The sequence below is a fragment of the Scyliorhinus canicula genome, chromosome 13 (genome assembly GCF_902713615.1).
Source record: "Scyliorhinus canicula chromosome 13, sScyCan1.1, whole genome shotgun sequence".
Taxonomy (NCBI): domain Eukaryota; kingdom Metazoa; phylum Chordata; class Chondrichthyes; order Carcharhiniformes; family Scyliorhinidae; genus Scyliorhinus; species Scyliorhinus canicula.
Window position 1 is genome coordinate 49,681,307 of NC_052158.1, and position 26,789 is coordinate 49,708,095.

Genomic DNA, 26,789 nt, shown 5'->3' on the forward strand with positions numbered 1-26,789 from the left:
CGTACAGTTCTGGTCGCCTCATTATAGGAAGGACGTGGAAGCTTTGGAACGGGTGCAGAGGAGATTTACCGGGATGTTGCCTGGTATGGAGGGAAAATCTTATGAGGAAAGGCTGATGGACTTGAGGTTGTTTTCGTTAGAGAGAAGAAGGTTAAGAGGTGACTTAATTGAGGCATACAAAATGATCAGAGGGTTAGATAGGGTGGACAGTGAGAGCCTTCTCCCGTGGATGGAGGTGGCTAGCACGAGGGGACATAGGCTGAAATTGAGGGGTAACAGATATAGGACAGAGGTCAGAGGTGGGTTTTTTACGCAAAGAGTGGTGAGGCCGTGGAATGCCCTACCTGCAACAGTAGTGAACTCGCCAACATTGAGGGCATTTAAAAGTTTATTGGACAAGTATACCGATGATAATGGCATAGTATAGGTTAGATGGCCTTTAGTTTTTGACTTCCCATGTCAGTGCAACATCATGGGCCGAAGGGCCTGTACTGCGCTCTATTGTTCTATGTTCTATGTGAAGCAGCACATCTGGTAGAGTTAGGAACCCCCACAGGATGGAGGGCGGCCCGACCACAGGGACTGGCTGCTATCCATATGGGTCTTAGCCTTATGGAAACCGTGGTCCTATTGATGCTTGAGATATAGACACAGCTGGGGGATACATGATAGGTTGTTAGCAACCATCGAGCACCTGAAGGTGCAGTTAGAGGGGTTCAAACACCTGCAGGGGTGGAGGCAGTGCTGACCCTGTGTGCTACCCAGGCCAACACCACACAGGTGCCTAAGGCGTGCGGCACTGGCATGTGCAGAGGCATAGGACAGAGCTGGCCTGGCACAGGCAGCTATGTACCAGGGCCACATTGACATTTCAGTAGCACTTCGGTGCTTTACCAGTCACAAGTGTCATGGCTGCAGACATCGAGCATTGCTTCGGTGTTGGCTGATGAGAGTCAGATGCAAAGTGATCTGATACAGTCCCATAGGTTGGCAGCCCAGTCCTTGTGATCCATGCCCACAAGCATGGAGATCCTGGGCAAGACGTGAAGAGCCGAGGAAGGTGGTGCAAGTGAGAGAGCCCATGCCAGTGAACCCTGCAGGGCGGCTGCTGGAACACCACAGCACCTCAGACTCCCCCCTCCTATCGCTGGCTCATGGGATGGACAGTGACAGAACAGGATGGCATCACATCACTGGGGATGGCCGATAGGGTGCCGGGCCCATCCAGGCACGGTAGCTCCAGAGACCGCCCACCAAAGTGGAACTAGAGCACAGCATGGGATACACAGCAGGCCACCTGCACCCTTCACATACCACCTGTGGATACACTGAGATGTAGCGTTAAGGCCCATAAGGCCATAAAGTTAGGCACCAGTTAGTTGCAGCACATAGGAAAGTGTTAGGAGTAGGGCACAGATTTGACCCAAAATCTTTACCTTTTCACAATAAAACCTGTGCACAAACATTTCAATCTGCCTCGGTGCTCTGTCAGAAGGATGTGAGGGATGGGCTGTGTTGGGCTGGTTGCACTTGTGGGGGAGGGGTAGGGGATGGGCAGACAGTATCCCCAGTTCAGCCGCCACTCACCACCACGGTACCCGGCCACACCCCTATCCCTCTCCACCACAACACACCCCAGCATTCTATCAACATCTCCACAACCATAAATGTCCGGTGGTACTGTGTGAAGGAATGGTCAGCTTGAATGCAGGCATCACCCAGCTGGATGGTGAAAAGCATTGCCATGGGCAGGAATCGTGTTGGCATATGATGTGGGGCACCAGAGCTCAACGCAGAGTGGGTTGTTATCATCCTCCATTCCACGGACCGTTGTTACTGCCAGTCCAGTGTCTGCACCTGTAGTTAGGCACCTGTGAATCACAGTGGGGGTTGTAGTTATGGGGGTATGTTTGTGCAGGGAGGGGAGAAATGGGAGGGGGTGGTCGGATGGGGGATTTTGGGTGGAATGGGATATTCCTTCTGCCAACAAGTCCCCCTATGTGGTGAACTGAGAGGTGATTACTGCATCCCTTGTGCACCGGCATTGGCACACATGTTGTGCGGCCTCCTGTGGCTGCCCTGGTCCATGTACTGCCCTGCTCACCCTGGACATTTCCCGTGTCTTCCTCATCAGACAAGGCCTGGTGTTCAACCTGCTCGCCCAACAGCATATCGCCACTATGTGACGCGATGTGGGGGATGCAGCAGGTCACCATGATGTGGGGGACTATCCTAGCCAAACTAGAGGGTCCCGCCAAGAGCTGCCAGGCATCTGAACTGAATCTTCAGGGTGCCAATGCAACACTCGATCTTGGCCCTAGTTATGGGATGGGCATCATTGGAGCTGGTCTCTGGTTGGTCTGTGGTCTCCAGATAGGCATCATCAGCCTTGACTGCAATGGACAACCACATTCACCAAGAGCCAACCTATCACCCGTGGGAGCACTTTGAAGTATCGGGCACCGTTAAGTGTGTCGGAATGGAGGCGTCGTGCACTCTGCCTATCACATGCTGATGTGCACGATGTGTATCTGGTGGTCGCACGACAGCTTTTCTGTCATTGAGTGGATTTCCTTTCAGTTTGTGAAGAACAGCCCCTCATGTAGCAGTGGTTGTAAGGGGATATGCGCCCAGTGATCATCCCCTGGACCTGGGGCATCCTGGCGACGGCGGTGAACCCTGCTCCCTGGGCATCCTAGTGGGCTCGGTCCACATTAAAGTTGATATATTGTGCTGAACGGGCAGGCAGAGCCTCCGTGATGTCAAGAATGCACTTGTGCACTGAGGTCTGCGAGACCCCAGACATTTCCCCACGTGAGGCCTGGAAAGACTCCATGGTGAAAATGTTCAGGGTGACAGTTAACTTGATTTCCAATGGGAGCGGGTACCTCCCCCATATCCCACAGTTCCAGTTAAGCAATGATTCAGCAGATTCGCTCTATGGTCCCCTTGCTCAGCCGAGTCTTCGATGACATACCCAGTCTGATAGTTCCCCGAATGACAGACACTGCTGGTACACACAATTTCTAATGCAGCACTTCCTTCCCACCTCTTCCTCAGACTCTTGGTCAGCTGGCTCCATCCTCACCGCCTCCCTCCTGTTCCTCTTTGGTGAGGAGGAAGCAGTTGCTGGGGGAGGGTGCAAACACATAGCCAGTGTCACTCTGTACAACCATGGGCCATGGTGGCCAGTCAGTGGGGTGAGCAGCAAGATGGATGCATTGTAGGCTGCGGCAATGGCAGGCCGTGCCTGGATACCCCTTGCCCATCATGGCGGTCACCCTGACACTACGGCCCATCGTATGGTCACGCTGAAATACTTCTACCCGGGCCCTGGAGATGCTGCAGCACCTCCCCCCCCCCACCCCCCAGCCATCCATGCCAGCTGCAGGACCGGAAGCCCATTGTCGCATTTCTGGGAATATATCAACCTCCTCTCTCCCTCATCAGCCACGGCACCTCTTTTCCAAATTTTTAAAACGACAAGTGAAGCTCACCATCGGTAATTCCTCCTGGCAGAGATGGCGCATCGGGGAATTCCTGGAGAATATCGGATCTGGGCCATTAGTGAAATGCCAATGCCGTTTCCAGTACATGTAGAGTGGAATGCATTGATGCCACTGACTGGGTAGCAGAGCATGGCATTCCTTCGGGCGCCTATCGCCAGCCACAATTTTCGGTTCACAAGTGATACTCCACCCAAACATGCTTCACGGTTCTGGTATTGCAGGATGGAGAATCCCAGTTCGAGCCTTTCGCCATCCTTCCATTGAATCCCAACAGTGCAAATGGAGGCCATTCAGTCTACCAAGTGTACCCCAACCTTTGGAAAGTCCCACTCCCCCACCCCATCCCCGTACCCCCAGAGGCAACGGCATCCTCCCACAACCATACACAACTACCTGAAGAAGGTTAATGGACTCCAAATGTTAACTCTGTTCATGGACTCCCAGCCTTGGGTCACTGTCTGTGTGCAGTTTGCACATTCTCCTCGTTGCTGCGTGGGTCTCACCCCCAAAAGGTGTGCAGTGTATTATGACTCTTCTCATAATACTCCTAAACCAGAATTCAGATGGTACTTTAACGATTATTTGACCAATACTTTATGTGCCCACCGATTTCTTAACTTGCTCCTCTCTAAATACATCCAGATGTTTAATAATTTCTGGAAATTAATATAGTTTCTTTTTGTGAATACAATATATAGAAGCTTTGTGTCACAAAGCAGGGAGTCATTATGTTCATACGGAAGAACAATTTTAACCAGTAATCCAACAAAAGCTACCAAAGGGTATTTCATTAACTTCTTCAACACCACTCTGAATTTACCTTGTGTCATTGCAAAATCCAAGAGTCGGTGCAGCTACGTAGAAGCTGAAATATAAATCCTACTTTCCCAAATGTGTAATGTAGTCTTATAGAACTGTCGCCCAAACATGCTCATAATTACCCCTTAATTGGCAAACATATTTGAGTACTCTAAATTTAAAAAGAAACACATAAGTTTGATCTACCCTACTCCCCCACCAAAATCCATGTTCGTTTTCCATCAAAACAATTCCTTTGACTGCACAACCCATTTCCCTACTCAAGAAACTGGATTCTTCACATACCAGGCGACGCATTTAACCGTTATGATACACTGATAGTTGAGCCACTGAAATACCACCATTGCCATCACTTTAAACAAATGCTCCTTTGTCCCACTAGTCCCCTCTTTCTTCCTTACATTACGGAAGGGATGTTGGTTGGCTCTGCTTTCTAGATTCTGTTCCAGCAGTGGCTCACTCTATGGACATCCAGTGACTCACTCTCTGGACCTCCCACTGCGGATGGGGAAGCATTCAGGGAAATGTTGCAACAAAAATGTCTTCATCTTTCCTGTAAAAATTCTGAAGCGTTCTTGAAACTGGCTCTTCTCATAATACTCCTAAACTAGAATTTAGTTGTTACTTTAACGATTATTTGACCAATACTTTATGTCCCCATTCGTTTCTGAACTTGCCCCTCTGTAAATACATCCAGATGTTTAATAATTTCTGGAATTAATATAGTTTCTTTTTGTGAATACAGCATGTACAAGCTTTGTGTCACAAAGCAGGGAGCCATTATGTTCATATTAAAGAACTATTTTAACCAGTAATTTAACAAAAGCAACCAAAGGGTATTTCATCAACTTCATCAACTCCACTCTGAATTTAGTTTGTGTCATTGCATAAATCCAAGTGTTGGTGCAGCAATTTAGAAGCTGAAAAATAAATCCTATTTTCCCAATTATGTAATGTAGTCTTATAGAACTGTAGCCCAGCCATCTCATTTGGTAACCGACAGAGTAAATCAGACAAACAGCCCATAACACTATAAAATTCCCAGAAATGGTGAACATTACAATGATGGATTTTTTCCGGTTCTGCACCTCAGGATCATTTTTCTTCTCTCCACTGCGCTGGCCCCTGAGTCTCTGGCGAACAATATTTGCAGCTATTATGTGTCTCACAGTCAAGACATTGAACAGGATAATCACGAAAAACGGGATACAGGGAGTGGACACATAATGAAGTAGTTCAATTATTCTCCAGAACAATGAAAAACGAACACTTCCTGTCACAACGCAAAACCAGAGGTCATCGGCGAGCCTATATTGACTTGTATACAGAAAGAACCAGAAAATGTTCTTGAGAAAGCTCAGCACTGTCACTACTGCTATCACAATAGCTGCTGTTTTTCCATTGCAGTATTTAGCTTTCAGCTTCTGGCAGCAAATGGCTACAAATCGATCAAAGGTAAATAGGACGGTGAACCAGACTGAACAGTCTGTGACTGCATAAAGGAGGACTGCATGGATGTTACACAGAGATATGGAGTTCACAAAATTAAACTCAAACCAATAAACAACAGGCATGCGTCTCAGAATCAGATCAACGATGACGACCAGTAGATCAGCTGTAGCCATGGCCACCAGGTAGTGAGTGACACATTTGGAGAGTCCACACTTGCCACGAGACAGGATCACAATTGTCACTAAGTTGACTGTGTTGACCGGGAATAAACATGAAAATTATAAAATGTTCTGAGAGCAAAACCAACAGTTTGATGGAGTTCAGGCTGAAATATGGAACATTGTGACGGAATTCTGTGATCTGCATAATTACTATCTATGTGAATGTTTGTTATGCTCGAAAGCGATCATACTGCAAAATATTAGCAAAGAAGTTCAGAGATTATAAGAAAACAACAGTTATTGTCATAATAATAATCGTTATTAGTGTGAGAAATAGGCTTACATCAACACTGCAATTAAGTCATTGTGAAAATCCCCAAATCGTCACACTCCGGCTCCTGTTCTGGTAATCTGAAGAAGAATTAGAAGGTCCAATTCACCTAACAAGCACGTCTTTCGGGACTTCTGGGAGGGAACCGGAACATCCAGAGTAAACCCACTTACCCTGGGTTAGAGAAAGTAATCAGCTGTTTTCTTGCATTAAAGAAAGGAATCAGCTAATCAGCTGCTGATCTCTATACAGTTGTCCTGGGTTAGAGACAGAAATCAGCACAGGTTCCTACCTCTGATGCCTATAGAGTTATCCTTGGATAGAGAATGGAATCGGCACAGGGTTCTGCTCCGGTCTCAAAGTTATCTTGGGTCCGAGAGTGGAATCAGCACAGGTTCCTCATTCTGATCTCTATGCAGTTAAGCTGATTTAGGGACAGGAATCCTCACAGATTGCTGCTCTTAATATTTATACAGTTATCATGGATTAGAGAAAGGTTTCGGCACAGGTTCCTGCTCCAGATGTCTGCACGGGGCTACAGAGAGGTATCAATCCAGTTTCTTTCTCCAGTTCCCCAAGAGTTATCATGGGTTACAGCAATGGTTCTCAACCGGGGTCCACATGGACCCTGGGGTCCATGTAACATTACTGGGGGTCCATACAAATAAAATACCGAATTGGGGGTCCACGGTGATATTGTAGTGGTCCATAGAGCAACTACTTCAGAACAAATTAGATTCTCTCTCTCTCGCACTGACAAAGGTCAAAGAGAGATTATAATCTATCTAATTTACCTTGAGGGCTGAAGGAGCTCAGAACCAAAAAGGTACATTTGCTGTGGCCCTAATTGTCCCACTAATCTCCCTTGGATTAGTTTACTACGCTAATGAAGGAAGGATTAACGGCACTAACTTCTTTAGTAGCAGAAACGATTTCGGTTGAAACTATCAATTCTCAGGAGCTATAAATATCGACATGACCCAAGCAGGTCACTTCAGTTCTGTGCTAAACTCCGTCGCAACAAGATAAGTGATATTAAAAGTATTGGTTCATAAATATATGTTGCATTTGGTGCAAATTTATCTTTTAGTTTTGTTAACATTTTACATATAATTCTTAAAAGTGGTTAACCATATTAAATCAAATTCTCTTCGAGATCGCCTCTTTCGTGAATTCTGCAGAGATAATGGAGAAGAGTTTGAACGCCTTGTAATGCATACTGTGGTGAGGTGGTTATCAAAGGGGAATTGTCTTCATCGTTTTACTGAACTTTGGGACTCTATTGTCTTATTTCTGGCTAACACCCAGCTTGGAGAACAACTGCTTGCAGCTAAATGTGATGTATTTTACTTATCTGATATATTTGAAAAAATCAATTTACTTAATAAACAGCTCCAAGAAAAACATTCTGATCTCATATCCAGTAAAGGTGCTATTACTGCTTTTCTGAGAAAACTGCCGCTGTAAAAAATTAATATCAGACGTCGTGCATTTGAACAGTTTCCTTGTTTGACCTCGATTAGCAGAGATTAGCACGATGATGACCTTGCATTGTATGCTGAATATTTGGAAAATTTGCATGAAAATATGCAAGCTCGGTTTAGTGACCTACTCATGATGGATATACCAACTTGGGTGGCAATTCCTTTTGAAGTTAATGCTGCCGATGTAGACATTTCTTTACAGGAGACCCTCATTGAATTACAAAGTGACGAAATATTGCACGCAAAATTCAAAGATGGGAAGCATAATATATGGAAAACAAATGACACTGCAAAAAAGTACCCACTACTCTGGGATAAAGCACAGCTCTAAGTTATAGCTTTTCCATCATCTTACCTTGTTGAATCAGGATTTAGTCGTGTTCTTCACTTATTATCAAAAGCTCGTAATAGACTCGACATTGTTAAAAAGGGTGATCTTCGACTATCATTGACCGCGATGGAACCGAATATAAAAAATCTCGCTGAGCAGCATCAACCACAGGGATCTCATTGAATAAATCTGCATTTTTTTCTTAATTACTCACTTAGGCCTATCTTAAAATGGTTTATTATGAATTATTTACTAGTGTACATAATGCTCTATAGAATTTAATTGTTAAATATGTTTATTTGCAATAAATTAGTTTTCTTTCAAAATAAAGCATAATCATTTACTATTTCTTTAATATTTGATACAATTCCTTTACTTTTTTGTTAGTGAAAAATATAAGAAGCTTTTTTTTTGTGGAATGGCTATGGGGGTCCACAAAAAAAATTAAGAGGAAAAGGGGTCCATGGGTTAAAAAAGGTTGAGAACCACTGGGTTAGAGAGAGGAATCAACACTTTCATGCTCCTGATCTCTATACAGTTTTCCGGAGTTAGAGTGAGGAATCAGCAGTGGTTCCTGATCCGGACCTCTATACAGTATTGTGGAGTGAGAGAGAGGGAACAGCACAGCCCTTGGTCTGATTTCGATACAGTTATTCAGGATTAGAGAGAGGAATATGGACAGGTTCTTGATCCTGATCTATATAGAGTTATCCTGGATTAGTGAGTGGAATCACACAGGTTCCTGCCCTTGACTCAATAGTTTGATTCCTGGGTAAGAGACAGGAATCAACACATTGTGCTGCTCCGGATGTCTGCAGTCATTCTGGGTTACAGAGAGGAATCAGTACAGGTTCCTGCTCCCGGTATTTTACAGTTATCCTGCGCTAGAGAGAGGGATCGGCACAGTTTCCTGTCCTAATCTCTATATAGTTGTCCTGGGCTAGTGAGAGGAATCAACCAGGGTCCTGATCTCCAGACAGTTAACCTGAGAAGAGACATTAATCAACATCGCTTCCTGCTCCTGACCTCTATACACTTATCCTGGGTTAGAGAGAGGAATGAGCACCGTTTCCTGCTCCTGATCTTTATACAGTTATCTTGGGCCAGAGAGTGGAATAACACCAGGTTCTTTCTCGTAATCACCAACAGTTATCCTGGATTAGAGCGAGGAATTCCTCGAGGCACGGTTAGCACAGTTGCTTCACAGCTCCAAGGTCCCAGTTTCGATTCCCGGCTTGTGTTACTATCTGCGTGGGTTTCCTCTGGGTGCTCCGGTTTCCTCCCACAGTCCAAAGATATGCAGGTTGGACTGGCCATGCAAATTTGACCTTCGTATCCAAAAAGGTCAGGTGGAGTTACCTGGTTGCGGGAATAGGGTAGAGGTGTGGGCTAAAGTAGGGTGCTCTTTCCAAGAGCCAGTGCAGCCTTGATGGGCCGAATGGCCTCTTTCTGCACAGTAAATTGTATGATTCCACGAATTCCGACAACATCCTACTCCTGCTCTCTATAGAGTTACCTGGGGTGAATTAGCACAGGTTCCTTCTCCTGATATCTGTACAGTCATCGTGGGTTAGAGAGATGAATCAGCACAGCTTCCTGTGTCTGATCTCCATACAGTTATCCTTGGTTAGGCAGAAGAATCAAAATCTTTCACTTCCTGATTGATATGTATTCATCAGATAGGAATCCACACAGGTTCCTGCTCCTATCGCTGTACAGTTTGTCATAGTTATATGCCTTTGGACCATTGAGTCTGCACTGACAACAATTTCCCATAATCTCGTGCTAATCGCACTTACCATTATTTTATTGACTATGATGGTGTTTAAACTGCTCATCCGTGCTTTTTAAATGTGTTGGTTTGCAGCCTCCACTACCTTCCTAGGCCGAACTTTCCAGATTCTATCCTCTCTGAATAAAATAATACATTCTCAAATTCCCTTGGAATTTCTTCCCCCTCACCCAAAATCTAATATGCCTTGTGATTGAACCCTAATCAAGGGGAACTGTTGTTTCCTGTTTACCCTTTCCAAACTCCTCATAATGTTATACACCACAATAATATCCCCACCTTCTTCCCTCTAATGAAAATAATCCAAGCCTCGCCATTCTGTCCTTATAGCTCAGATGCGTCATGCCAAGCAACATCCTCGTAAATATCGGCTATACCCCCTCCAGTGCAATCACCTTCCTCCATTCTACACAGCTCCAACATAACCTCCTTGCTCTTATATTCTCTGCCACGAGTGACATAGCCAGGTGTCCCTATGACTTCTAAACTATATGCTTCACCTGCTCACTCACCTTAAGGGATCTGTGGAAATGTACCCCAAGATCCATCTGTTCCTCTGAGCTTCCTGGTGTCCTACTATTCATTGCATGTTCATTTGTCCTATTTCTTCTACCATAGTGAATCACCTCGCACTTATTAGGGTTAAATGCCATCTGCCATGGCTCTCCCATTCTGACCAATTAATCTATTACTTTATGTATCCTATGACCCTCTTCTTCACTGTTAACCACCCTACTAATCTTGGTATCACTTTCAAACCTACTTTTCATTCCTCGCACGTTCTCGTCTCTATCATTTGTATATACATAACAAACAACAAGGGACGCGCACTGCCCCTGTGTAACACTGCTGGACACCGACATTCGTTACTCAAACATCCTTCCACAGCCATGCTTTGTGTCGTCAGGCAAAATGAGTTTCGGATCCATCTCGACAGGGTGTCTTGAATTCCATGTGATTCAACCTTCTCAATCACTCTCCCATATGGGACCATATCAAGGGCTTCGCTAAAATCCTGCACTTCCTTCGTTTACACACTTTGTCACAAAATACGATCAAATTTGTTAGGCATGCCCTCCCTCTCACTAAGCCATGCTGACTATCCCGATGAACGCTTTCCAAGTAGAAATTAATTATATCCGGCAGAATATATCCTTTCCCAACCACTGACATGAGACGCAATGGTCTCTAATCCCCTGGATTATCTCTGCCTCCATTCGTCAAGAGAGGAGTAACATTAACTGATCTTCAGTCTTCTGGAATCTCCCCTGTCACCAGAGACGAATTAAAACTCTAAAACGTATTCAGTTATCCCAAAGTAGAGAGGGGAATTAGCAATTTCCTGCTCTTGATCTCTACTTAGTTATTCCGTTGGAGAGAGGAATCGGCACAGTTTCCTGCCCTGTTCTCAATCGAGTCATCCTATGTTTGAGGATAAGTGACAAATTGAATCGAAAATCAAAATGTTAATGGAAATTTGAATAGTTATTGGTGTCAATTTATGAAATAGTGTCGAGAACGTAGCAAACTTTTCATTCATTTGTTTCTGTAATCTTGCCCTAATAATCTGCAGACAAGGAGCAAACTGCAGATTGAAATGGAAAATAAGCAGACTGAACACGTTATTGCATTTGGAGTATTATATTTAGGATTAGTGTTCCTGTCTTGGCATTTGATAGGGCGGCACGTCAGCGCATTGGTTTGCAAAGTGGCTTTATAGCTCCAGGGTATCAGGTTCGATTCCCGCCTTATTCACTGTCTGTATGGAGTCATGATGTGGAGATGCCGGCGGTGGACTGGGCTGAGCACAGTAAGAAGTCTTACAACACCAGGTTAAAGTCCAACTGGTTTGTTTCAAGCACTAGCTTTCGGAGCACTGTTCCTTCCTCAGGTGTATGAACAGGTATGTTCCAGAAACATATATATAAACGTTCTCTACGTGTATGTGTCGGTTTCGTCCGGGTGTTCCCACAGTCCAAAGATGTGCAGGTTCGGTGGATTGGCCACGCTAAATTGCCCTCAGGTTAGGTGGGGTTACTGGATTACGAGGATGGGGTGGTGGTCTGGTTTCAGGTGGGTGCTCTTTCCAAGAGCCGGTGCAGACTCGATGGGTCGAATGGCCTCCTTTTGCACTGTAAATTCTATGAAATCATATCCAAATTTATTAGCAGATATAATAAAACGCTGCAGTGACCCCAGCCACAGTTATTTCTGATCTGGTAAATATGTTCATCTCATGGACATGTTTATAATCTGAACAACTGGTCCGATTACTTTCAAGGTACCAACCGAAGTGAGGAGCGAACAGTAAATCTGAAGAGTAATCTAGTTAAACGGGGGTGAATGAATCGAGGTGTAGACGATATTAAAGCCAAGGAACAGTAATAGAGGAAAGCGTGGATTAGTGAATTAAACCTGGATTCGGAACATTACCTGATACATCAAAATCAAGGCATTGCATTAAAATACATGAATATAATTAACGTATATAGAATTAATAAAGGTACACAGACTTACAAGAAACACCAATACCAACAAGGATCGGGTAGTATATCTCTTCGATCTTCTCCAGTACCAGCTTTATCTGAATGCTCAATGGAACTGTGGGTTTTGTCGGTGCTGGTGAGCTGCCATGCGATTTTGCCCCGATTTGGTCCATGTGTTTCCGACCACGCTCCGTCCTGCTCTGGGAGATAACATTAAAACGCTTCCCTTATTTATTGTGAAGGGAAACCCCCAGGTGGGACGAGTTGGTCCCAGGGAGAAAGATATTGTTCACATCATTAAACAAACATATTGTGTCAGATCTTGAGTAGCAAAAGTTCCACACCTCAAAATCTCTCAATCTCATTAACATTTGAGCTAACGTCAGTCACCGTGGAGATGAAGTCCCAATATCTGTGATTCTGTGTATCGATCTGTTCCCTGGTTTCACTCATAGCTCTTCCATGCAGGTCATTATGGGTGTTTATTGAATATGGGAGTAACAGAGACCGGTCTCTGAAAAGCTAAGGACAAATTAGAAAATGTTCCTGGACAAAGCTGGTTCAGGGAAGATGGGGAAGGAGACGACGAGGTGGGAAATTATCAAGGCAATAATACAGAGCTGGGGAAGAGGATATCAGAGAATCACAAACGCATCGAGGTCCAACGCAGAAGGAGGCCATTTGGTTCATTCTATCTGTGCTCAGAGGAAAGGAGCTATGTTTCACATCCCTGCCACTCATCTCTCCAAATAGTCATGAATTTAAATGTGGTGAGACGTTCTGCCTCGAGCAAACTTCCAGGGACTGAACGCCATCTCCCTACTAACCATTGTGTGAAATATTTTTCCCATATCTCCTCTTTGATCCTTTTTGGAATTCCTTTAAATCTTTGTTTTTTGAACTCTGCTATGGTAAGTAGGGCTCCCGGTCACGTGCAATTTTACACGCCTCCGTTACACCACCCCTATGCTTGACAAATCTACTGGAAATATTTGAAGAGTTGACCAGGTGGATGTGGTTAATTTAGACTTTCAGAAGGCTTTCGACAAGGCCTCATCTAGCAGATTACTGTGTAAAGTTAAAGTGGACAGGATTGCAGATAGTGTCTTGAGATGGTAAGAAAGCCGGTTAGCAGACAAGAAGCAAAACGTTTTCGATTGGCAGGCAGTAACTAGTAGAGTAATGCAGGGATCAGTACCCCGACAATTTACATTATATATTAATAATTTGGTAAAGGGAACTAAATGCAATGTATCCATATTATCAGATGAAAACAAAGTTGGGTGGGAGTGTGAACTGCAAGGAGGATGCAGAGATGCTTCAATGGGATTTGGACAGGCTGAGTCACTGGGCATCAGCATGGCAGATGCAGTATACATTGGTTAAATGTGAGGTTATCCACTTCGGTAGCAAAAATAGGAAGGCAGATTATTATTTTCAATGGGTGTAAATTGAGAGAGGCGGATACACAGTGAGACGTTATTGTTTTCGTCCATAAGTCCCTGAAAGTAAGCATGCAGGTACAACAGGCAGTGAAGATCGGAAATGATATGTTGGCCTTCTTAGCGAGAGGATTTTGTAGGAAAGTGGATATTTTGTTGTAATTGCATAGGGAATTGGTGAGGCCACACTGGAGTATCGTGTGCAGTTTTTGTATCCTTATCTGAGGAAAGGTGTTCTCGCTATGCAGGGAATGCAGCAAAGGTTTACCAGGTTGATTCCTGGTATGGCAAGACTATGATATGAGGAGAGACTACGTTGGTTTGGATTGTATTCATTGCAGTTTAAAAGGAGAGGGGATGTTGCCTCATAGAAACTTATAAAATTCTCACAGGTTTAGACAGAGTAGGTTCAGAATTAATGTTCCCGATGCGAAGGAGAGTCCAGAACATCCAGAGAGTCCAGTCATCATTTGAGGATAAGGGGTAATCCTTTTAAAACTGAGGCGAGGAGACATTTCTTCACCCAGAGAGTGGTGAAGCTGTGAAATTCACTACCACTAAAAGTAGTTGAGGCGAAAACATTGTGTAATTTCGAGAAGGACTTATATATAGTACTTGGTGCTAAAGGCAGATTAGGGATATGGGGAAAGGCAGTATCAGGGTATTGATCGTGATGATCCTTCATGATCTGAATGAATGCCAGAACAGGTTCAAAGGCTGAATGGCCTCCTCCTGCTTCTATTTTCTTTTTTTTAATAATTAAAATTTTTTTTTTAGATTATCCAATTATTTTTTCCAATTAAGGGGCAATTTAGCGTGGCCAATCCAACTACTCTGCACATTTTTGGGTTGTGGGGGCAAAACCCACGCAGCCACAGGGAGAATGTGCAAACTCCACACGGGCAGTGACCCAGAGCCGGGATTGAACTTGTGACCTCAACGCCGCAAGGCGGTTGTGCTAACCACTAGGCCACCGTGCTGCCTGCTTCTATTTGCAATGCATGTTTCCATGTTTGTTTCTTCTGGTCTACCCCAGCCCCGCCATTCTTTCTGCACTAATAACATTTCCAGACCTGGAAGCGTCTTCATATATCTTCTCTGTACTCTTACCATAGGGATCTTTCCTGACATGTGTGACCAGCATTATATACAGCACGGAAGCTGTCTTTTTACTACAGTTGGACACACTCTTCGTAGATGTTCTCTGCTCTTATATTCTATACTTGGGCTGATAGAGGAACACGTATCATCTGTCTACTTAACCAACTTATCTATGTTTAAGTATATTTGGGCACACTCTCCAGAGTCCCTTGTCCTTTCACACTACTCAATATTTATTGTATATTCTGTAGCTTGTTGCACTCCCCAAAATACATTGTTTTCCGGATTGAATTCTGTTTTCACTTTTGTGCCCAACTGACCATTTCGTATATATCTCCCACAGCCTTCTTTTAATATTTCATTCGTGAGAAATGATTGTCCATCCCTAGTTGTCTCGTAAACTGAATGGTCCCCTCCACTCAGAGTCCAGTGGAGGCCCGAACAGGTTAGGTGAGGTGACAGTGACTGTTTTTGACATCAAGAGGCCCTCGAAAAACCCGAATCAATCGGAATCAGGGAAAAAATCCCTACAGTTTGCAGTCATACTGATCACGAATGAAGATGGTTGTGGTGGTTGGAGATCAGTCATCCCAAACACAGAAGATCACTGCAAGAGTTCCTCAGATGGCGTTGTAGGCAGAACCACGTTCAGATGTGATAATATTGGCTGATATCTACACAATAGAGCTAAGAAATAGGAAGGGTGTAGTAACATTGTTGGGACTTAACTATAGGCCTCCCAAAAGTGAGCGTGAAGTAGAGGTACAAATAGGTAGACAGATTATTGAACTATGTAGGAGCAATATGGTGGTTGTGATGCGAGATTTTTTTTTTTTTTTTAAATAATTTTTATTGAAATTTTTCGATACAAACATTTACCCCTACTACATTTTAAATTATAACACAACAAATCCCCCCTGGAAAATCCTCCCCATGCCCTCCCCCGCGCGCACCCCCCGACCCTCCCTCCCCCCCCCCCCCCCCCGCGCTATCAGTCTAGCAACCAAACCGTTTTTCCCTTTCTGCCGATGGCCTCGGGCAGTCATTGCCCGCGACCCCCCCGCTGACGTGCTCCCTTCGTTGCTATCCCCCCCCCCCTCCCTTCCCCCCCCCTTTCTCCCCGGGTTGCTGCTGTTTCGGCCTCCAGTTCCTATCTCTGATCCAGAAAGTCAAGGAAGGGCTGCCACCGCCGGAAGAACCCCTGTACCGACCCTCTCAGGGCGAATTTGATTCTTTAAAATTGGATGAAGCTTGCCATGTCGTTTAACCAGGTGTTAACACTTGGTGGCCTTGTGTCCCTCCACTGAATCAAGATCCTTCTCCGAGCTACCAAGGACGCAAAGGCCAATATTCCGGCCTCCCTTGTCTCCTGTACTCCTGGCTCCACCCCAACCCCAAAAATCGCTAGCCCCCACCCTGGTTTGACCCTGGTTCCCACCACTCTCGATACCGTCCCCGCCACCCCCTCCCAGAACTCTTCCAGTGCCGGACACATCCAGAACATATGTACATGGTTCGCAGGGCTTCCCGAACACCTAACACACCTCTCCTCACCCCCGAAGAACCGACTCATCCTAGTCCCCGTCATATGGGCTCTGTGCAGCACCTTAAATTGGATGAGGCCCAACCTTGCGCACGACGACGACGAATTGACCCTCTCTAGGGCATCCGCCCATGTCCCATCTTCTATCTGCTCTCCCAGCTCCGCTTCCCACTTGTCTTTCAGCTCCTCTATCGGTACCTCCTCCACCTCCTGCATTATTTTGTAGATGTCCGAGACCTTCCCTTCTCCGACCCAGACCCCTGACAGCACCCTATCACTCGCCCCTCTATCGGGAAGCAAGGGAAATCCTTCCACCTGTCGTCTGGCAAATGCCTTCACCTGCAGGTATCTAAACGTGTTCCCCGGGGGGAGCTCAAATTTCTCCTCCAGCTCTCCCAGGCTCGCAAACCTCCCCTCTATGAACATGTCCCTCAGTTGCCTGATGCCCGCCCTGTGCCAGCTCTGGAATCCCCCGCCAGTGTTCCCCGGGACAAATCTGTGGTTCCCCCTCAGTGGCGCCGCCATCAGACCCCCCACTTCCCCCCTGTGTCGCCTCCACTGCCCCCAGAATTTAAGGGTGGCCGCCACTACCGGACTCGTGGTATACCTTGTGGGGGGGAGCGGCCATGGTGCCGTTACTAGCGCCCCCAGGCTTGTATTGCCGCAGGACGCCCTCTCCATACGTTTCCAAGCTGCCCCCTCCCCCTCCATCACCCACTTGCGCACCATCGATGCGTTCGCCGCCCAGTAGTATCCGGAAAGATTGGGTAGCGCTAATCCTCCACTGTCCCTACTCCGTTCCAAGAAAATCCTTCTCACTCTAGGGGTGCCATGTGCCCACACATAGCCCATAATGCTGCTAGTTACCTTCTTGAAGAAGGCCCTGGGGAGGAAGATGGGCAAGCACTGGAACAGAAACAAGAACCTCGGGAGGACCGTCATTTTGACTGACTGCACCCTCCCTGCTAGCGACAGCGGTACCATGTCCCACCTCTTGAACTCCTCCTCCATCTGCTCCACCAGCCTTGAAAAGTTCAGCTTGTGGAGGGTCCCCCAGTTCCTTGCCACCTGCACCCCCAAGTACCTGAAGCTCTTTACTGCTCTCTTAAAGGGGAGCCGCCCAATTCCCTCCCCCTGATCTCCCGGGTGTATCACAAAGACCTCACTTTTACCCACATTTAATTTATATCCCGAAAAATCCCCAAACTCCGCTAGTATTTCCATTACCTCCGGCATTCCCCCTTCCGGGTCCGCCACAGATAACAACAAATCATCCGCATAGAGTGATACCCGATGTTCCTCCCCTCCCCTTGTCAGTCCTCTCCACCCCCCTGAACCCCTCAGCGCCATCGCCAACGGTTCGATCGCTAATGCAAATAGTAAGGGGGATAGGGGGCTTCCCTGCCTGGTACCTCGATGGAGCCCAAAATACTCCGACCTCCTCCCGTTTGTAACCACACTCGCCATCGGGGCCGAATACAGCAGCTTCACCCACTTGATTAATCCCTCCCCAAACCCAAACCGTTCCAGCGTCTCCCACAGGTATTCCCACTCCACCCTATCGAATGCCTTCTCCGCATCCAGTGCTACCACTATCTCAGCCTCCCCCTCCACTGCTGGCATCATAATCACATTCAACAGTCTCCGGACATTTGTGTTAAGTTGGCATCCCTTCACGAACCCCGTCTGGTCCTCATGGATTACCCCTGGCACACAATCCTCTATTCTGGTTGCCAGGACCTTTGCCAACAGTTTGGCATCTACATTCAAGAGGGAGATGGGCCTGTAGGACCCGCACTGTACAGGGTCTTTGTCCCGCTTCAGGATCAAGGAGATCAGGGCCTGTGACATTGTCGGGGGCAGAGCCCCCCCCTCTCGCGCCTCATTGAAGGCTCGCACCAGCACTGGACCCACCAAGTCCACATACTTCTTATAAAATTCCACCGGGAACCCATCCGGCCCCGGCGCCTTCCCCGCCTGCATCTGGCCTATCCCTTTAACTAGTTCCTGCAGCTCTATCGGCGCCCCCAGCCCCTCCACCCGTTCCTCCTGGACCTTTGGGAACCTCAATCTATCGAGGTTCTCCATTCCCCCCCTCCTCCTGGGCGGCTCAGACCGGTACAATTCCCTGTAGAAATCCCTGAAGACCCCGTTCACCTCATGCCCCTTCTGCACTACGTTCCCTCCCTTCTCTCTCACTCCCCCAATCTCTCTGGCTGCATCTCGCTTGCGCAGCTGGTGTGCTAGCATCCTGCTCGCCTTTTCCCCGTACTCATAGACCACGCCCTGTGCCCTTCTCCATTGCGTCTCCGCCTTCCTAGTGGTCAGTAGGTCAAACTGGGCCTGTAAACTGCGCCGCTCCCTCAACAGCCCCTCCTCTGGTGTCTCCGCATATCTCCTGTCCACTTCTATAAGTTCCCCCACCAGTCTCTCCCTCTCCTGCCTCTCCTTCCTTTCTCTGTGTGCCCTTATGGAGATCAGCTCTCCTCTGATCACTGCTTTCAGGGCCTCCCAGACTACCCCCACCTTCACCTCGCCCGTGTCGTTCGTGCCCAGATATCTCTCAATGCCCTTCCGGACCCTTCCGCACACCTCAATGTCCGCCAGCAGCCCCACATCCAGGCGCCACAACGGGCGCTGGTCCCGTGCTTCCCCCAGTTCTACCTCTACCCAGTGTGGTGCATGGTCCGAAATCACAATGGCCGAGTACTCCGTGTCCTGCACTCTCGAAATCAGCCCCCTGCTCAGTACAAAAAAGTCTATTCTGGAGTACACCCTGTGGACGTGGGAGAAAAAAGAATACTCCCTCGCCCTTGGCCTGCCAAATCTCCAAGGGTCTACCTCCCCCATCTGCTCCATGAACCCCCTTAGCACCTCTGCCGCTGCCGGCCTCCTATTCGTCCTGGAACTCGATCTGTCCAGCCCAGGGTCGAGCACTGTGTTGAAGTCCCCCCCCATGATCAGGCCTCCTGCCTCCAGACCCGGAATGAGGCCCAACAGGCGCCTCATAAAACCCGCGTCATCCCAATTCGGGGCATATACATTTACCAGCACCACATTCTCTCCCTGCAGCCTACCCTTCACCATCACGTACCTACCCTCCTTATCTGCTACCACCTGCGCCGCCACGAATGACACCCTCTTTCCCACCAAAATCGCCACCCCCCGGTTCTTTGCGTCCAAGCCTGAGTGGAACACCTGTCCCACCCACCCCCTTCTCAGGCGCACCTGGTCTACTACTCTCAAGTGAGTCTCCTGCAACATTGCCACATCCGCCTGCAGTCCCTTTAGGTGTGAAAAAAAACTTGATCTCTTGACCGGTCCGTTCAGCCCCCTCACATTCCAAGTAATCAACCGGGTCGCGGAGCGACCCGTCCCTTTCCCCTGTCTATTAGCCATGTCCTGTCCCCTGTTCGCCCCGGGTGGACCCTCCCCTTCTGACCCGTTCCCCATGGCGATGCCCCCCCCCTCTCTCCTCCCGTTCTTCCCTTCCCGTCCTCGGCCTTTCCAGCAGCAACCCGGTATCCCCCCCTAACCCCCCTTCCCCCCCCCCCCTGGCTAGGACCCCTCCTAGCCGCGGTGTATCCACCATCGTACTCCCGAGAGTCAGCTGGTTTTCGCTGACCCGGCTGCCCCTGCCACACTCCGACTCCTCCCGATGTGGGGGGGGAGGGGCCTCCCCCCCCCTTGCCATCCCTCTCTGACCCCGCTTCAGCGCGGGAAAAGCCGCCATTGCTGGCCACACCCCACTCTTCTCTCCTCCCCCTTCCTCCGTCCCGCGCGCGGGAAACAGGGGAAAGCCCGCGCTTTCGCCCGGCCACACCCTACCCCGCCATCTTCAATTCCACCCCCGTCCCCATCCACGCCGATAAAAAAGCCCCCTTGAAACGAGAGGAAGAAAAAAGGGAAAAAGAAAACACGCATACCCAACTTGCTCCCCCCCCGTCCCGCCTCCCCAACTTAACAATATAACAATATAAATAACAAATCGCAAATAAATACATAAATACATAACTATGCATAACTAAATAACTAAATAACTACCCAATAATGACGTACTTAACCATCACCCTCCATCGAACAGAACAGTAACCATAACCCTTAAAGAACAGATCAAAAAACAGTAAAAAAGCCCCCCCTACAACAACAATAATTAAGGGAAGTTGGCAACGGGAAGAGACACACAAAAAGGAACAAAGAAACCCCCCATAACACAAGTTTCAAAGAAACCAAACGATCCATCAACTTTAACCAAGTTCCGACCTGGCCTAAGAAAGACATGGGCCACTTGATCAGTCAAGGGTACTCGGGCGGCCTCGACCGCCGGCGTTCCCAAGTTCTAGTTCAGGTCCAGCTTTTCCTCCCGAACAAAAGTCCATGCCTCCTCTGGGGTCTCAAAGTAATGGTGCTGGTCCTTGTAGGTGACCCACAAGCGCGCTGGCTGCAGCATTCCGAACTTGATCCTCTTTGCGTGCAGTACCGCCTTCGTCCGGTTAAACCGGGCCCGCCGCTTTGCCACCTCCGCACTCCAGTCCTGATATATCCGCACCGTCGAATTCTCCCATTTGCTGCTTTTCTCCCTCTTGGCCCACCTCAGCACTTTCTCCCGATCACAGAGACGCTGGAACCGCACCAGCACCGCCCTCGGGGGCTCGTTCGCCCTGGGCCGCCTAGCCATGACCCGGTATGCTTCTTCCAGCTCCAGGGGCGATGGACCGGCCCCCTCTCCCATCAGGGAGCTCAGCATCTCCGCTACATATTTCGGGAGATCAGGCCCCTCCAGGCCTTCTGCTAGGCCCAGGATCCTCAAGTTCTTCCGCCTCATTCGCGTGTCCAGCTCCTCAAAGCGGCTCTGCCATTTCAGGTGGAGTGCCTCCTGCACCTCCACCTTTCCCACGAGGACCGTGGCCTCCTCCTCCCTTGCAGTCATCTCCTGCTGCAGCTCTCTTATCGACGCCTCTTGGGTCGCCTGGGCCCCCATCAGCCTTGTGGTCGTCGCGTTCATGGACTCTAAGAGTTCCACTTTCAGCTCCGTAAAACACCGGAGGAGAGCGGCCTGCTGCTCCTCCGCCCATTTTCTCCAATCTTCTAGTGCGCCACCGGCCGCCATTTTGGTCCTCTTCCCCCGCTTTTTTTGGGGAGCTGCTGCCGCTTTTTTTGTCGCCCCACTCCGAGTACCGACCATAAAGTTGGTCTCACTCTCCTCAGGGAGCCTTCCCCCACCGGGATTCGTCTTTACAGTACCGTCGGTGCCCTCCAATCGGCCCTTAAACACCTTTGTCGCAGGAGCTGCCAAATGTGCGACTTAGCTGGTCATAGCCGCAACCGGAAGTCGTGATGCGAGATTTTAACTTCCCCAACATTGAATGGGACTCATGTAGTGTAGGAGGCATAAATGGAGCAGAATTTGTAAGGAGCATCCAGGAGAGTTTTTTTTAGAGCAGTATGTAAATAGTCCAACTCGGGAAGGGGCCATACTGGACCTAGTATTGGGGAATGATCCCGGCCAGGTGATTGACATTTCAGTCGGCGATTACTTTGGGAATAGGGATCACAATTCCCTAAGTTTTAGAATGCTCATGGACAAAGACGAGTGGTCCCAAAGGAAGAGTGCTAAATTGGGGAAAGGCCAACCAACAAAATTCGGCAGGAGCTAGGGAATGTGGATTGGGAGCAGCTGTTTAAGGGTAAATGCACATTTGAAATGTGGGAGTCTTTTAAGGAAAGGTTGATTAGAGTGCAGGACAGACATGTTCCTGTGAAAATGAGAGATAGAAACGGCAAGATTAGGGAACCATTGATGACGGGTGGAATTGCGAGACTAGCTCAGATGAAAATGGAAGCAGACAGAAGATCGAGGCGACGCAAACCTGATGAAGCTTTGGAGGAATATCGAGAAAGTAGGACAAATCTCGAAAGCACAATAAAGAGGGCTAAAAGGGGTCATGAAATATGTTTGGCTAAAAGGGTTAAGGAAAATCCCAAAGCCTTTTATTTGAATATAAGGAACAAGGGGGTAACTAGAGAAAGGATTGGCCCACTTAAAGACAAAAGAGGGAATTTATGCGTGGAGTTGGAGGAAATGAGTGAGCTTCTGAATGAGTACTTTGCATTGGTATTCATCAAGGAGAGGGACATGTTGGATGTAGAGGCTAGGGATGGATGTTTAAATACTCTAGGTCATGTCAGCATAAGGAAGGGGAGGTTTTGGGTATTCTAAAAGGCATTAAGGTGGACAATTGCCCTGGACCAGACGGGATTTATCCCAGGTTACTGAGGGAAGCGAAGGACGAAATAGCTGGGGCCTTAACAGATATATTTGCAGCATCCTTGAGCATGGATGAGGTCCCGGAGGTCTGGAGAATTGCTAATGTTGTCCCTTTGTTTAAGAAGTGTAGCAGTGATACTCCAGGGAATTATAGGCCTGTGAGCTTGACGTCAGTGGTAGGCAAACTGTTGGAGAAGATACTGAGGGATAGGATCTATTCACATTTGGAAGAAAATAGACTTATCAGTGATAGGCAGCATGTTTTTGTGCAGGGAAGTTCATGTCTTACAAACGTAATAAAATTCTTTGAGAAGTGACAAAGTTAATTGATGAGGGCTATAAATGTCATATACATGGACGTCAGTAAAGCATTTGATAAAGTTTCCCATGGCAGGTTTATGGAAAAAGTGAAGTCGTATGGGGTTCAGGGTGTACTAGCTAGATGGATAATGAACTGGTTGGGCAGCAGGAGACAGAGAGTGTGGTGGAAGGGAGTCTCTCAAAATGGAGAAAGGTGACGAGTGGTGTTCCACAGGGATCCATGCTCGGACCACTGATGTTTGTGATATACATAAATGATCAGGACGAAGGTATAAGTGGTCCGATGCGCAAGTTTGCAGATGATACTAAGATTGGTGGAGTTGCAGATAGCGAGGAGGACTGTCAGAGAATACAGCAAAATATAGGTAGATTGGAGAGTTGGGCAGATAAATGGCAGATTGAGTCCAATCAGGCAAATGCGATGTGATGCATTTTGGAAGATCTAGTTCAAGAGCAGTCTATACAGTCAATGGAAGAGTCCTGGGGAAAATTGATGTAAACAGAGATCTGGGAGTTCAGGTCCATTGTACCCTGAAGATGGCAACGCAGGACGATAGAGTGGTCAAGAAAGCATACAGAATGCTTGTCTTCATCGGACGGGGTATTGAGTATAAGAGTCGGCAGGTCATGTTACAGTTGTATCGGACTTTGGTTAGGCCACATTTGGCCTCTGGTTTGGTTCTGGTCGCCACATTACCAGAAGAATGTGGATGCTTTAGAGAGGGTGCAGAGGAGGTTCACCAGGATGTTCCCTGGTTAAAGACTAAGATTGGGTGTACATGTATCTGCTTCTGTAATGTTTCTTTAAATCCTGGTTTAAAAGACCGTCAGACACTGTGGCTACAGAAGGTGCCATGAAGGTGCCATAAACGTGACATCATCATTATTGAGAACCATGCTTATGTTTGATGGGAGAGGTTAATAGGCTTTTGTTATGATTTCCGTGCAGTAGATAATTAGAGACATTGTGTTTAAAGCTTAAGTGACCAGGTCAGGGGATTTGATTGGGATACAGATGATGTAGTAATGGGAGGGGCCGGGCGTGTGGCAGAGTTTTGGCATCAGTTTTGCGAGAAGCTGTGAGCTGAACAACAGCTTTTTTAAAAGCTGTGTGTGGAATCAGAGGAGATAGGGGAAGCGTTAAATGGATATTTTTCGTCAGTGTTTACACTGGAGAAAGACAATGTTGTCGAGGAGAATACTCAGGTACAGTCAACCAGGATAGATGGGGTTGAGGTTCACAAGGAGGAGGTGTTAGCAATTTTGGAAAGTGTAATTTTGGAAAGATGGGCCAGATGGGATTTATCCTAGGATTCTCTGGGAAGCCAGGAAGGAGATTGCAGAGCCTTTGTCCTTGATCTCTATGTCGTCGTTTCGACAGGAATAGTGCCGGAAGACTGGAGGATAGCAAATGTTGTCCCCTTGTTCAAGAAGGGGAGTAGAGACAACCCTGGTAATTATAGACCTGTGAGCCTTACTTCGGTTGTGGGTAAGATGTTGGAAAAGGTTATAAGAGATAGGGTGTATAATCATCTTGAAAAGAACAAGTTGATTAGCGATAGTCAACACGGTTTTCTGAAGGGTAGGTCATGCCTCACAAACCTTATTGAGTTTTTTGAGAAGGTGACCAAACAGGTGGATGAGGGAAAAGCGGTTGATGTGGTGTATGTGGATTTCAGTAAGGCGTTTGATAAAGTTCTCCACGGTAGGCCAGTGCAGAAAGTACGGAAGTATGGGATTGAAGGTGATTTAGCGGTTTGGATCAGTAATTGGCTAGCTGAAAGAAGACAGAGGGTGGTGGTTGATGGCAAATATTCATCCTGGAGTTCAGTTACTATGGGGTACTGCAAGGATCTGTTTTGGGGCCACTGCTGTTTGTCATTTTTATAAATGACCTGGAAGAGTGTGTAGAAGGATGGTTTAGTAAATTTGCAGATGACATGAAGGTCGGTGGAGTTGTGGATAGTGCTGAAGGATGTTCTAGGATACAGAGAGACATAGATAAACTGCAGAGCTGGGCTGAGAGGTGGCAGATGGAGTTTAATGCGGAAAAGTGTGAGGTGGTTCACTTTGGTAGGAGTAACAGGAATGCAGAGTACTGGGGTAATGGCAAGATTCTTGGTAGTGTAGATCAATGGTTCTCAACCGGGGTCCACATGGGGGTGATATTTTAGTGGTCCATAGAGCAATTCTACTTCAGAACAAATTAGACTCTCTCTCTCTCTCTCTCGCACTGACAAAGGTCAAAGAGAGATTATAATCTATCTAATTTACCTTGAGGGCTGAAGGAGCTCAGAACCAAAAAGGTGCATTTGCTGTGGCCCTAATTGTCCCACTAATCTCCCTTGGATTAGTTTACCACGCTAATAAAGGAAGGATTAACGGCATTAACTTCTTCAGTAGCAGAAACGATTTCGGTTGAAACTATCAACTCTCAGGAGCTATAAATATGGACATGGCCCAAGCAGGTCACTTCAGTTCTGTGCAAAACTCCGTCGCATCAAGATAAGAGATATTAAAAGTATTGGTTCATAAATATATGTTGCATTTGGTGCAAATTTATCTTTTAGTTTTGTTAACATTTTACATATAATTCTTAAAAGTGGTTACCATATTAAATCAAATTCTCTTCGAGATCGCCTCTTTCGTGAATTCTGCAGAGATAATGGAGAAGAGTTTGAACGCCTTGTAATGCATACTGAGGTGAGGTGGTTAGCAAAGGGGAATTGTCTTCATCGTTTTACTGAACTTTGGGACTCTATTGTCTTATTTCTGGCTAACACCCAGCTTGGAGAACAACTGCTTGCAGCTAAATGTGATGTATTTTACTTATCTGATATATTTGAAAAAGTCAATTTACTTAATAAACAGCTCCAAGGAAAACATTCTGATCTCATATCCAGTAAAGGTGCTATTACTGCTTTTCTGAAAAAACTGCCGCTGTAAAAAATTAATATCAGACGTCGTGCATTTGAACAGTTTCCTTGTTTGACCTCGATTAGCAGCGATTAGCACGATGATGACCTTGCATTGTATGCTGAATATTTGGAAAATTTGCATGAAAATATGCAAGCTCGGTTTAGTGACCTACTCATGATGGATATACCAACTTGGGTGGCAATTCCTTTTGAAGTTAATGCTGCTGATGTAGACATTTCTTTACAGGAGACCCTCATTGAATTACAAAGTGACAAAATATTGCACGCAAAATTCAAAGATGGGAAGCATAATATATGGAAAACAAATGACACTGCTAAAAAGTACCCACTACTCTGGGATAAAGCACAGCTCTAAGCTACAGCTTTTCCATCATCTTACCTTGTTGAATCAGGATTTAGTCGTGTTCTTCACTTATTATCAAAAGCTCGTAATCGACTCGACATTGTGAAAAAGGGTGATCTTCGACTATCATTGACCGCGATGGAGCCGAATATTAAAAAAACTCACTGAGCAGCATCAACCACAGGGATCTCATTGAATAAATCTGCATTTTTTTCTAATTACTCACTTAGGCCTATCTTAAAATGGTTTATTATGAATTATTTACTAGTGTACTAATGCTCTATAGAATTTAATTGTTAAATATGTTTATTTGCATTAAATTAGTTTTCCTTCAAAATAAAGCATAAACATTTACTATTTCGTTAATATTTGATACAATTCCTTTACTTTTTTGTTAGTGAAAAATATAAGAAGCTTTTTTTTCTGTGGAATGGCTATGGGGGTCCACAAAAAAAATTAAGAGGAAA

General features: G+C 46.6%; 1 protein-coding gene across 1 annotated transcript; it reads right to left on the bottom strand.

The window, feature by feature from the left end:
* Positions 1-5,119: 5,119 nt before the first annotated feature.
* On the bottom strand, positions 5,120-12,538 carry LOC119975598 (probable G-protein coupled receptor 139). Its single transcript, XM_038815384.1, has 2 exons — positions 12,397-12,538; positions 5,120-6,030 (listed from the first exon to the last, which is right to left on the bottom strand). The coding sequence occupies exons 1-2, from the start codon at positions 12,536-12,538 to the stop codon at positions 5,120-5,122; spliced, it is 1,053 nt and encodes a 350-aa protein (XP_038671312.1).
* Positions 12,539-26,789: the final 14,251 nt, after the last annotated feature.